This window comes from Carlito syrichta, unplaced genomic scaffold (genome assembly GCF_000164805.1).
Source record: "Carlito syrichta isolate Samal-C Ts95f unplaced genomic scaffold, Tarsius_syrichta-2.0.1 Scaffold306694, whole genome shotgun sequence".
In the NCBI taxonomy this organism is placed as follows: domain Eukaryota; kingdom Metazoa; phylum Chordata; class Mammalia; order Primates; family Tarsiidae; genus Carlito; species Carlito syrichta.
Genome location: NW_007250790.1, coordinates 1,570,547 through 1,584,973, shown reverse-complemented (window position 1 = coordinate 1,584,973; position 14,427 = coordinate 1,570,547). Strand labels below are relative to the sequence as shown.

Sequence of the window (14,427 nt, the reverse complement as noted above, 5' to 3'; positions counted from 1 at the left end):
TCAAACCCACGGGCTCAGGCAGTCCACTCACCTCAGCCTCCCAAAGGCACGGGATTACAGGCTGAACCACCGAGGCTGGCTCCTTGTCATTTTTTAAACAGCTAACATAGGGTTCATTTTCCTTTCAGCAAGTCACAGAAGCTGTGAGTCCTTCAGTGTTACCCCCTTCAGCTTTGCCACTGGACCTGCTTAACAATGCTGTTACTGCCTTCAGTACCTTGGAAGATCTTATTCGGTATCTTGAACCTGACAGGTGGCAGTTGGACTTAGAAGATCTGTATAGGCCAACTTGGCAACTTCTTGGCAAGGCTTTTGTTTTTGGAAAAAAATCCAGAGGTAAGTTCCCTTTTCAAATTAGAACCTCATTTAATTTTCTTGACAACTAATGTTTCAGACTCTTCTACCATAGCTTCTGAGGGGTAGAGTTTAAAAATCTTTGGTAATATATATCCAGATTGCCCACTTCTCATCATTTGAGCACGTGTAGATATTGAATAACAATATATACAAAAGTAAGTACTTAATTATAACTCAGCGGGTGTGGAAAATTAAAAGAAATACTTCTGAAAAGTCTTGTCATTTCTTAGCTTCAAAATATCATTTTGATGACGTTTTCCATTGCGTTTTATAAGAATCATTATTTACACAAGCCTAATACTTGTAGTATGTAGGTTTCAAGATTCAAGAGAAATTGTCATAGCTGCAAACCCAAGTTTGGGCTAGAAAAAGGTGACACTGTAGATAAATGTTTATCTACAGTGTCTCCCATGGGTTAAGATTACTTCAATTTCGATTTTCTAAGGCTAGTGACTTCTAACTAATATGAAAAATAGTTAAAAGTTAAAACATAAGAAAAATAAAATAAAAGTTAAAACATAAGAAAAAATATGAAAAGTAGTATCCCAATTTAAAATAGAATCATTTCCAAGGTAGAATTCATAGCAAGAAAAAAAATTACCTAAAGAAACCCACACCATGATAATTTTCCTCTGTATAAATTTACTTTTGAAATGATCACTTTTGCTCATGTGAGCATATCTCCCTTCAAGAGTAAAAGTGCTGATAATTAAACCTAATTCCACAGGGTCAAGACATTGGAAATAATGTAAACTGAGTTTTCCAATTTTTTAAGGAACATTAGAATTGGAAAACATCTACATCAGATTTAAATGAAAATGTAATAGAAATAACTGTTTTATTACAATGCACTCCAAAAAATTGTTTTGGTTTGTCAGAAACATTGAAATCTACTACTTTAGACAATGAAATGACAGTCTGCAGACTGTATGTGGAAGGAAGAATGTTCAGTTAATTGGAGCCATTCACAAGAGTGGATTGCACCAGACTTGTTTAAATCTTGTCAGGAAGAAACCTGATTCCTGTTCTTTCCTGCACTAAGAGTTGCAGGGTTTGGGGATCGTGAACTTTCATCTCAGCAGGTCATGTTCAGACCTGCCCAACCCTGGTATTTTGCTACACCGACAGACAGGGTTTCCTTTTGAAGATACTAGAAATCAGCGTTCAAGCGCATGGGCAGCCGAATCCAGTCCAGATGCTGTTACATATTTATAAGATTTGATCTTGATGAATAATTTGATGAATAAGGAGCAGCACTTCCCTTCCCTCCCACTTAGGAACAGGAAGAAGATCTGAAAGTCTCACTGAAACACCCATGAATAGAGCTCTTGTTAGCAAATTTGAAGTAGATTATCATGTTAATCTGTAAGGAGCAGGGGCAGTGAAAAAGGTTCTAAGCTCAGATCTAGTTTTTTGACAGTTGATTTCTGGATTTGAGCCTAAAAACCTCCCTTCTAGCCATGCATTTATGCTTGAATCACTGGACCTGGCGCTTACAGATTTGACCAGAGGCTAGCATATCTTCAAAAGCATCCAGTGCTGAACCAGATCTTTCAAATATTCATTTAGCACTTTCAAAATTGAAGTCTTTTGCAGTTTGCCAAAACTATTAGCTTATTAAGCATACAGTAAGTGTGAGAAAAGCAGTGTATATTTTTGGAACTTTATGTAAACTAAAATGCAGGTGTGGGATAACATCTATATAGACAAATCCAGCTTCCCTCTGGAGAGTCTCTCTACAAAGGAACAGGGAGTAAAACATTTAAAAGCTTCTTATTAGACATTGAAATAGATTTTCCACAGAATAAACATATCACAGTGTTACCACATTCATCTTAGAAAGACCACCCTCAGATAACATTACAGTAATAGAATATCTTTGGAATGAATAACTAACAAAGTAAAATGTGACCATAATCTTTTGTCATTTTTTTTGTAAAATTTGTAATATTAATGATATTTGCATACAGAAATAACCATTTTAATTGATGATATGCTCAAAATCTTCATCTTTAGAAAGAAAGATTAATGTGTATATTATCTTAGGAGATAATCATGAATAGGAAAAATCTGAAGGCTAATTTTTATTTTATAAATATTTTACAGAGGGAAACTTCTTTGATATTATAATAACTCTATAAAGAAAAGTCTGCCTTGGGGTGTTGTCTTCCTCTTTTTTTTTATGTTTTATTTTTCCCTAAAAGTTCTGCACAATGTTTGGAGAATTTATTACACAAGATATATATCACACATATTATATATACATATATATAATATGACTTACTTTAATAAACCTTATATGAATTGGAAACCTTAGGAGTAAGAAGCACACATTTCAAATATGATATTCCAAATTTAAAATCCGTAATTGTATTTTTAGCCCAATTTAAACTGCATTGATGTTTTGCTGTTTCTTTCTTTTTCTTTTTCTTCCTCTGGTTCAGGGCTTTCATTCAAACCTTGCTACTGCAAAAAAAAAAAAAAAAAAAAAAAAATTACAGTATTTTCTAAGTCAAGCCTAACTAGTACTTAAAAAGGGCTTTTGACTTTTGTGTCAAACATGATAAATGAGTGGAAGCTAAGTTGAAAGTGTGTTTGAATTTTCACATTGTAGCAGGTATCGTAACTTAGCTCACTTGGGAAATCTATCTAACCTTTTATTGTAGTTAAGTAAACATTTTAAAGGGAACATATACAATCTCATTTTCTAGCATCATGAAATAGTGTGTTTAAAACTATTTGAGGTAGGTGAATATGCTGTGAGAGCTAAGAGCTTCTTCAGTTACATTCTAAAGAAGTATAAATCTTAAATAAGCCTTGAACATTTTGGCAACCAGCTTTTGTGTTTGTACATACCTCCTTACTCGGTTATTACTTCTAGAGAGAAGATTTAAATAAGCTCATATGTATCTTTAACAGCAAAAGAGGATGTGTGCATAGACTATTAGATGAGCAAAATGCAATCAGGTAAAATATGTGGCCTCATTTAACCTAATGATTTCATTAATTTTATTAGGAATAATTGAGTCTTTTGGGGGCACTTAAAAGAATGAACTCATTTGCTCTTAAGTATTTAAATGCTTTTCTTTCAAATAATAATTTTCAGATGAAAAAGAAATTTGTAAATGCTCAAATAAAGCAATAATTTTCTATTGAGTTGGAAAAGTAATTTTTTAGCTGATAATGTGTTGAAATGAATGCATCAAATTAGTGTTTCCTTGGTGTTTTCCTATAGTTTACCTAGGTTTTAGTCAATCATATAGTTTACATTTGTTAATAATTTACAATAACATATTCATAATTTTATATTTCTTAAAATACTTAATTTGGCTCTGTTTGACAATTTAGAAAAACTTGATCACACATATAAGTATAATAAATCCAAGAAAATAACATTTGATTCGAATTACTTTGTTATTTTAAAATTTAGCATATTAGCACTTAATTTTTAAAATTTAATTACATAGTGATTATTACTATTCAGTCATTTTTAACCAGAAAATATTTTTTCAATTTATGTTTGTAATGTATTCAATATTAGTGAAAAGGTATTTGACCAAGTTTATTATGTTTTAGATGATTTTCCTAAATTTTAACAAACCTTTATTTTTTAAATAAATACCTAAAGGAGTGTATGTTATCTGAAGGACTATATGTTATCTGAAATTATTTAATTTGATTGGAATTGTTTATTTGAATATTTCTAGATAAAATAGGCAAAGCTATAAAGCAGAAATTAAAATTATATTAGAGGTGTTTATCCTAATAAATAGTTAACAACTATTCATGTTTATGTATAAATTTACATTGAACATGACAAGTTATTTTGACAGTTATCATTTTGTAGTTGAAAACAATGGTTCTTTGAAGTTTTACTGCAACAATCTGATGAAAGAATATTTTGTTTGGTCTTCACAAGTAGGTATTCTTTCAAAGAAGAAAGCATAGCATAGTTAACCAACTTACTAGAAGAATAGAGACAATGGTCATAAATTATACATTTATTCTGTCCTTTAGCAGGGGAAGGATAGAAATCTGAAGTTTTTTGAGTCTAACTTACCAAGATTAAATTATTCAATACATGTGAAGCAGTGCTTTCCAACAACTTTTGCTCTTATAAAATGTATCACCTTCTTCCACTCATGCTCTACCCAGCTTTCAAAAATACATTTTCTTCATTCTTTTTTTATATTTTATACTTCTTATTGCTATAAAACTGATAGAAAGCTCTGTTGACTGGTTTCATTTGATTGTTCTTCATTAATTGTATGAGTTGGTGATTATTTAGAATTGCATTTGTTTTTAATCAAAGCATTCATCATTTTAATTCTATTCTTCCAGCGTTCTCCTTGCCACTTTTTTTACCAAGGTTAAAAGGTGTAGCCCTTTTTTTTCTCTGTAAAGTTTCCTATTTATAGCTCTCAACTGTTTTGTTGGCTCTGCTCTTAATATTGCACAATGGCATCTCTTTATTGGTCACTAAGACATAATGAAGCTTTGTATACTGTGAAATAGAAAGTACAATTTGTGAGCTTTGTAGCCCTAAAACCTAGTGAATATAAGAAGGGATATTGTTAGAGGTATTGTTCATCATATAACATAAGGTTTCTTTATGAAAAAAAAAAAAAAAACTTCAGGAAATGCATTCAGGCTCAAAGCATGAACATCTATTTTTCTTTGCTATCTTTTATGCCATGTAGTGGTGGATTTGAACCTTCTGAAAGAGGAGGTAAGATTATACAGCTGCACACCTCGTAACTTCTCGGTGTCCATAAGGGAAGAACTAAAGAGAACCGATACCATTTTCTGGCCAGGTTGTCTCCTGGTTAAACGCTGTGGTGGAAACTGTGCCTGTTGTCTCCACAATTGCAATGAATGTCAATGTGTCCCAAGCAAAGTTACTAAAAAATATCATGAGGTAGGTATATCATTTTCTTTTCCATCTTTTATGTCTCCGAATGAAACAGTTAATCTGAAATGGATTTATGTTTAGAAAAGAGATGTATCATTCTTGAGGGAATAAAAGCAAGGTGTATGAGCAGTTTGTGGATTTTTTTTTTAACCTTTAATGTAACATATTAAGGATTTGGAGAGCTTCTTCTCTGATAGTCATCATGAGTGGTCAATGAAGTTTTATCTGTCATTTAAAAAAAAAGTGATCTCTGAAGGAAAAAAATGGGTAGAGTTTTTTAACTTTTAAACTTTTCCAAATATGAAGGGAAAAAATGTTTTGAATACAAACTTACAGATAAATCATTGTCTATTTTGTAGAAAGGAAATCTTTGATATTTATTTTTCTATTTGGAGGCAATAAATTTTAAAAGGACGTTTTCATAATTACACCAATCTTTGTTTTATTCTTGTGGCCCCAAATGACATGTTAAACTTTATATAGATTTTTAAACATTTTGTCTTTTTATTCTCTTGGATGAAGGAAAATATCATAGGAAATGTTAGTAATTACTGATTTTTAGGACCTTGGAATCCTGTACACTGAACACTTTCATTAGTATTAGAATATCCTCAACGATAGTCCACCTTTCCTTGCAGAAGCATCATTAGCATACATATGACAGGAAGAATTTTGTCTTGATTGGTCATCTTGAATTTCTAAAAACTCTTTATGTTAGACCTAGCCAAAATCTACTGTTCTGCCTTCATTTTAATATGATTTCATTTTATTATTTTTAATATTCTCTATAATAAAAATGTGGAATAAATATCTACTTAATAAACAAAATGATTCTTCACATGCATAAAGACTTCAGTGAACTCTTCACTGAAGTGAAAACCTAGATCCAGAATGGAAACAGAGTCCCTTGTCTTCTGGAATTCTTTGGTTTTTTTCCCCCACTTTATCAGTTGTCAACACAATATTGGGGAAGAGCAGGATAATCACGTCTTATGAAATTCAGTTTATGAAGCCAGGCATGTTTAGATTACCTAACATCTGAGGGTTTCACTGAAGTCTATGAATATGAAAAATCATTTCATTTATTAAGCAGGTATTCATTCTGTATTATTATTTTATTTAGTGGAAAAAATGAAAGGTCATAAAGTGAAGTCATATTGAAATGAAGTCATAAGGGTAGAGTTTGGCTTGATCTAATGTAACGATTTTATAAAAATTAAAGTTGACTCATCAGGAAAGATTGCATGCATGCCTCATGATATTGCTGGAGGAGAAGGTGAGCTATAATTGATGATGTTCCGACACTAATGAACATATGGAGTAAAAAGTTGACTTGAGACTTTGTAAGTGTAAAGTATGATAATTCCTCAGTTTTTTCCTCACTGTGTTATTCTCTGACAATTATGGATGGCACCCTTTTAGAAGGTACGATCCAAATCCAGCAGTCTGTCATTAAAAATAGGACTATGTACTGCCATTACCCATGCTTTGTTTTCATTTCCACACCACATGTTTCTAAAGCTTTTTGTGTTGGGAACGGAGTCTCCTCTCCAGTTTCAAGAAGAATGTGTTCATGACCAAGGTGGTTCAGAGAGCTCCGGGCAGGCTGTGCCCACAGGACGGCCTTACTGCTACTCCATGAACTGGGAATCCAGTCAAGCAAAAACCATTAATAAGATAGTTCTAAAGCAGCATTAAGATCAAAATGTCTTGAAGACTAGGAAGATATTAGAATTGTCCAGCATAACATAAAAAAGATATTTTTATTTTAAAAATATGTTTTTATTAAAAAGTATAAAAAGATATGGATTAAACTGAAGTGATCTTTTCTCACCTAAAAATCATTCCATTTTGAAGTTTCTTAGCAGCTTCTAAGCAGGTACTTAGTAAACAAAGTGTATTTGGGGAACTGATCTAGCCAGCAAATCTTGTATTAATAACCACTATTCTAAGAGCTATAAAACCAAGACTTGCTGTGTTTACTTTTTAAACCAAGCTTATCAGATGCTGAATTTATATCATGCTGTGGTCTGTTAAATCAGGCCCCCAGTCAAGTGTATCCTCCTCCATGCTATACTTGTAAATTTCTTTTCACAAAACTTAACTTTAGGATTATTCAGAAAATTGCCACAGTGTATGCAATATCTCTTTTCAAACCTCAGATGAAATTCTTGTTTCGGTCTATGGGCAGTACCTATGAACTCTGTGGCCTTTTTTCCAGAATTACATTAATCCATTATTATACCCCAATCTTTGGATGGACTTGATTATATATATGCAACATACATACACATATGACTATGAATTTTTGTCTAATTTTATGATAATTACATGACCATCCATTTGCTTCACACAAATATCTCTAAAGGATGAGTGTGTAGAAATAAAATTATACAGTTAACTACACTACATTTTTCACAAATATTTTGAGTAACAAGAATGCCCTAATTTTTAAATGCTTTTTGGAATAATTAATACTTGTGTGGTAATGCTTTTGTTCAATTATTCTGTAGTAAAAGGACTATTTGTTTGGTATAACTCATAATTTCTGAGAATAGAATTCATAATTGCTGAAAATACATTCTTCTCATATTATTTTCTGTACATAACTTAAAATTGTTCTAAATTCATTGAATGATTTAATATCATTAATCTGGACTCAAAGACTTAACTCATTTACAGATAAGCTGACTTTGGATATTCTTTTTTCTGATGATAGTTCCAATTTTTAGTTTGAAGATTTTTGTGCCTCATGGAGAAGGCAGAAGCAAAGACAGAGCTTAGAAGTTCTCACTTTTCTCCCTGTCTTCTATTTCTATCTTACTAGCTTCCGTAAATATTATGCTTGAATCATATTCAGTGCGTTACTACAACTATAATTGAGTTATCTTCTCTTTTTATTTTCAGTAACATTTTTATTGATTCATCCATTGTGAGTATCAAACATAAATTTAGAAAATTAAAAACTACTATAGCATCACAATATTATTAATAAGATGTTTACTGCTTTTTGAATCAATTATTGGATCTCTCTGTTGAAAGACATTTTAGTCCCCCCAGAATATTTTTAAATGATTTTTTTATATCCCAAATAAGAATTTTCAGAAAAGTAAGTCAGTTTATATGTATATACTTTATATACGTATAAACTTAGATATCGCTTCTTTTTTCAAACACTTTTTATTGTTCTGCCTGTCCTAGCATAATGAGTTAATTTATCTTCAGTGCATGTGTAGGACTTTAAAGATATCTCTATTAGAAAACTCTTAGTATCTCATAACTATTGTTTATTTTTCATTGTTTCTACCAAATTGAGAGCTAAAGAAAATAAAGATCACGTTACAATATAATCATTTAGAATATAAACTCCAAAGCCATTCCAAGTTTGAATCCAACATTTGTTAACTGTGTGACTTGGAACAAATTACTTAAATTTTATGCCTCAATTCTTCATCTAGATGATGAATTTCCAACCCTCATACCTTATTGTAAGGTTTCAATGGGTTGATATTTACAAAACACTTAGAAAGAGACCTGGCATTTAAAACCCTTAGTATGTATTAGCTATTCTCTCACTCATCTTTATTATCCCCCAGGTTCCCATGCCTAGCCTTATTCCTTTATGGTAAATGACCAGTAAAGATTTAATGGATGTTTCCCAGAGGAAGGAAGGGTATTCTTCTGGCCAATAGGTCTACAGGACACTCTGACAATACTAACATATTTGTTCCTTTCTCTTTATTCTTGATGATTTTCACCTTGTTATGCCTTCATAAATGTAATCTTTTTCATAACATATAGTCTTACTTTCTTATATTAGATCTGTTTGTTTTGGAAAAATAAAAGTAAAACATTCAACGGCCTTATTCTAGTGATGACTCTCTTTGTTCAATACTCTATGTTTCTCAAAATTTTAAGGTCAGTTTTTACACATGTTGAGCACTGGTACATGAGCATCTGTTCCTTGATGGTGCTTTCTGTGTCTAATCTACTTTTACCCACAGTCTCTGGCTCAGCTTCTCCCTAGACATTCCTTTTCACAGTCTCGTAATTTTATTTTCCACCTTTCCCTCTTAATTGTCTGAGATGTACTTCTTCCTTGTTTCTTTTCCGGTGTCAAAATCCATATCCTGAAAACCTGATTTTCCTCTTTAATATTGTCTGGAACACGCTGATCATTTTCCAAGTCTGTTATTCTCTCCCAAACTCAACACTTTCTAAAGGAATTAAGAAGGGAAACACTCATTGTGTCCCCCACCATGTAATTAGAATTTCTTCCCCAAGACTTAAAATTGCTAGAACATTATGAGATTCTTCTGATATTTGTAAATCTCCACACGAGTAACAATAGTCAAAAACAGGGGGATTTTAGTCAGCAAATGCATCTTGGCACAAGCATGTTAGAGGAAGCTAGGATTGCAGCCTAGCCTGATGACTGTTAGAACTCTATATGGTACCTCTCTAACCTTTACCTTTCATAGATTTTTAGTTTTTGTTTTGTTTTGTTTTGTTTTCTTGCTGAATTGGAAAATGCATACAGGTGATTTCATGAATTTTTTTCCAGAGAAAGAAATTTAAGACATTAGCTATGCCGATATTGAAATTTACCTTACCCACCCAACTTCATTCTAGGAAAAAAAAAAAAAATTAATAGCAAGCATATGCTAAGGAATAGGTCAGTATCTTTTATGTGATCAGTTGTGAAGCCACATTAATTGTTTAAAAAGAGTAATTCATTACTGACATAAAATAATATTCTGTAGTGATTGTTTTAAGTTTCACGTTAAAGTAATATTATCTTTGTAATTGGTATTTTAGAATTGTGAAATATAACACATGGGAAAGCTACTTTAAAAGTTTATAATTTCTAATAGTTATCATGAGACTTTGAAGTTTATCTGTCCAGGAAGAAAGTTACTAAATAAATAAAATGTATGAGTAGTAATATTCTGAGTTCTTATAACCCTATTGTCTCTTGCTCTGACTTTAACAATTCATCTTTGGTCTAGGCACAATACAAATCAAGGCTGTGTCACTTATTCTTTCTAAGCCTCTGTTCACTCATGTGTAAAACAGGGGTAATAATTGTAAATTACTTCATAGAATTCTTGTGAGTTAAAGTATGTAAAAACATTATTATTGTGCCTGGCACCCAGTAAGCATTCAAAAAATGTTAGCTAATTAACCTCTGATATTACCACGTACTCCATTGAGGTATGCATTCTCTGTGTCTCTTTTAAGTCTTCAAATAGAATAGTCATAAGACTTGACTTGTGCCTTTTTTAGATTAATGAACATTTTCAAGAATGGTAGGTTTTAGAAATTGTTCCTTGAAGTTATCTGTGTCATACCCAGAATACAGGGAAGCTAGACAGTTTCATATTATTTTTTGCTCTGCTTCTGTTCATAATCCAAGCAAAATACTTTGTTGTTTTAATTATAGGAAATAAAATGTAGTATGCTTGAATAGGTAGCTATATTATATACTTCAGAGATAAAATGCATAGCTTGATCTCCTTGTCACAATCTTAAGTGGAAATATGTTTAGTATTGGTGTCTATTTTGCTGTATTTTTAAACTTAGAATCTCGACAAATCAAACTACAAATAACTTCATTTAATAGAGGCATTATTGTTGTTACTGCCAAATCTCCTTATATCGCACAGTAGGATACAGCTGCACAAAGTTAGCTGTGACTAGGGCTGATGTCTATGAAGTACATCTAATCCATCTCATCAAGTTTATAGAGGACTTGAAGTATAGCCAAGAAAATTAATGAGTGGCATAATTGAGCAAACTCAGCTGTGGAGTGATCATGTTTCTTTCCACGGTATTTCTGTATTTGAGTGGATGGATGCAAGTCTAAATAGTTGCTAAATGTGAGAAAAAAATGAATGAGTGAATGAAACCAACAAACAGAAAAAACCCGAATTGTGTATTAGTAGTTCTAAAACACTTAAGGTGAAATTCTTTCTAGTACAGCTAGACAAGTACAATGAAGAGAGTGTGGTTAGTCTTTCAATTTAAGGACTGCTCCCTGCACTGAGGCAGAGAGCTTTCAAATGATTGACATCAAAGTGTCCTTTCTTTTATGTAATGGTGATGATAATTTATGAATTATTTTGATGGGGGCAATATTCTCATAGTGTCTTCTCTAGGAAAAATGAAAATTTGTAAATCTTTATTGGGCCCCAGCATTCTTTTCCGAAATGTTACTTGCCCATGAAATTAAAAGTTGCAGCTATTAGTTGATTTTTAAACATGGCTTACATTGTCCCCTTGCAGGTCCTTCAGTTGAGACCGAAGATTGGTGTCAGGGGATTGCATAAATCGCTCACCGATGTGGCCTTGGAACACCATGAGGAGTGTGACTGTGTGTGCAGAGGGAACACAGGCGGATAACTGCATTGCCAAGAGGAGCCCTTGCCAGAGCTATGCCTTGCAGTGGCTGACTCTGTTAGAGAATGTACGCGTTATCTCCATCCCTAATCTCAGTTGTTTGCTTCAAGGACCTTTCATCTTCAGGATTTACAGTCCATTCTAAAAGAGGAGACATCACACGTAATTTTGGAGTTGTGCAACAGCTCTTTGGAGAGGAGGCCCAGAGGACAGGAGAAAAGGTCTTCAATCATGGAAATAATTAAATGCTGTAGATCACTAGCTAGTTACAGAGCTCCCATGTACCTATGCCACTAGCTGCGTTCTGTATTTCAGTTGTCTTGATATGACTTAGGTGAATGTCAGGACAGGAAAAAAAACTGTGTGCCAGTGATCACCTGATTCTGTTGCCTTTAATTCTAAAGATCCATGTTCTTGGCCTAAAATTACAGAAAATCTGGAATATTTTCCTTATATTCACATATATAAACCGGAATGTTCTGTGTTCTACAAACTTGGTTTTTAAAAAGGAACTATGTTGCTATGAATTAAACTTGCTTCATGCTGATAAGAAAGACTGGATTTTCCATATTTCTTATTACATTCTCTGCCATTTAGAGGAAGAGAACTACGTTCATGGTTTGGAAAAAGACAAACCTGAAAAGAAGAGTGGCCTTATCTTCACTTTATCTATAAGTTGGTTTATTTGTTTAATTATGTACATTTTTATATTCTCCTTTTGACATTATAACTGTTGGCTTTTCTAGTCTTGTTAAATATATCTATTTTTACCAAAGGTATTTAATATTCTTTTTTATGACAACCTAGATCAACTATTTTTAGCTTGATAAAATTTTCTAAGCAAAATTGTTATAGCCAGAGGAACAAAGATGTTATAAAATATTGTTGCTCTGACAAAAATACATGTATTTCATTCTTGTATGGTGCTGGAGTTTAGATTAATCTGCATTGAAAAATATTGAAATAGAATTGGTGAGTTGCAAAGACCTTTTTGAAAATAAATAAGTTATCATGTTTTCCACCCCTGTTATTGGATATGCAAATAAAAAACAACTTATGAAAGTAGATTTCGTATCCAGGTACTACTAATCCTTTTCTGGAGGAAAGATGGGCCTAGCTCAGAACATAAAGCACCTTCAAAGAGAACTTGGCAGCTTCCTGACAAAGCGTGCTGTGCTGTGCTGTAGGAATGCATCCTATTTATTGTGATGTTAGGGTTGTATTATCTTTAAACTCTGTTCCATACGCTTGTATAAATACATGGATATTTTTGTGTACAGAAGTATATCCTTTAACCAGTTCACTTATTGTACTCTTTGGCAATTGAAAAGAAAATCAGTAAAAAACTTTGCTTGTAAAATGCTTAATATTGTGCCTAGGTTATGTGGTGACTATTTGAATTAAAAATGTATTGAATTATCAAATAAAAGAATGTGGCTATTTTGGGGAGAAATTAAGCATGTGTGTTTGTGTGTATGTGCGTGTATGCAAGATTTATCTCTTGGATTCCTAGAAAAAGTGATAAAGGTTTGTGTTATCATGGTTTTCATTTCGCAAAAACATATGTCAATTCAAAAGATAGATAAGGGAATATTTCTGCGACACTTCTCTACCTCTTGCTCCCAATGCTTTTGAACAGTGTTTTGTTTTCTTTTGTTTTTTCTTTTTCTTTTTTTTTTTTTTTTTGAGTTGCAGTCTCACTCTGCCACCCAGACTGGAGTGCATTGGCCGCACCCGGCCACTGCGGCCTCGACTTGCTGGGCTCCGGCGATCCTTCCGCCTCAGCCTTCCAAGTAGCCAAAACTACAGGTGCGCCTGGCAATTTTATTATTATTATTATTATTTATTGTAGAGATGAGGTCTCACCAAGTTGCCTCAGGTGGGTCTCGAATCTGCGGGCTCAGGCAATTCAACTCACCTCGGCTTCCCAAAGGGCGGGATTACCAAGCCTGGCCTGTTTTGTTTTTTCAATGGTCTTAATACTAATTTCTGGTAATTTAAATTTCATTAATGAAAGGTGCTATCTGATGAAATGCTTAGTGATAGGGTGTATGGTAGTATGAAACTGGAAAAAAATACTTGTAATTTTCCACTCATGTCTTTATTGTCAATGGCAGCTACTAAATGGGTTGAGCATACATTGATGTGGTATATGGTATGGATTAAAGTATTTTACATAGCACACTCCAAGCTGTGGGATCTCAATTCCAAACAGCTTTCTATTCAAGGCTGGTATCTTCAGTACCCTTTCCTTGATCTTTCAACTTGCAAGAGGTATCAGGTGCCCAGAGCCCTCTGTCTTCAGATGACTCTTTCATGCAGTACCTTTTTTCTGTGCTTTTACATCATGCAGTTCTACCCTGCCCCCAATCACACGAAAAACAAATAAACAAAAGGAGTTTATGTGTTCTGTCGAATTTCCTTACATTTTCCTAGTTTTGTCCTAGCCACAGAAAAGGTTACTGGATACAGCTCCGGGGAAAATGCAAAGTAGTTGGCAAGTTGCAACTTTCATTAGCACAGTAAAGACTACTAAGTCTTATCTTAAGTGACCTGTTAAGTGTACTTAATCCAGCCTTTTCAACCTTTGAATGGAATGAATTTTTTTCCTTTTCCTTTTTGTTTACTTATAAAATGTTGACAGCCAGAAGAAATGACTCTATAAAGGTAGCAATCCCTGCGCTGTGGTCAGTGAGTGGGAACAGTGTAAGGACTGTTTTATCACCACTTACTCATAGATCGTCCAGGATATTTTACTA

The 14,427-nt window shown here is 33.1% G+C and overlaps 1 protein-coding gene across 2 annotated transcripts in view; it reads left to right on the top strand.

The window, feature by feature from the left end:
* PDGFC (platelet derived growth factor C) overlaps positions 1 to 13,121 on the top strand; it is a 221,871-nt gene extending 208,750 nt beyond the window's left edge. For both annotated transcript variants that reach the window (XM_008063271.1, XM_008063272.1), the window contains 3 exons: positions 129 to 336; positions 5,058 to 5,275; positions 11,555 to 13,121. In XM_008063271.1, coding sequence (XP_008061462.1) covers positions 129 to 336; positions 5,058 to 5,275; positions 11,555 to 11,671 — 543 coding nt within the window. In that variant the 3' untranslated portion in view covers positions 11,672 to 13,121. The remainder of the gene's footprint in view (positions 1 to 128; positions 337 to 5,057; positions 5,276 to 11,554) is intronic.
* Positions 13,122 to 14,427: the final 1,306 nt, after the last annotated feature.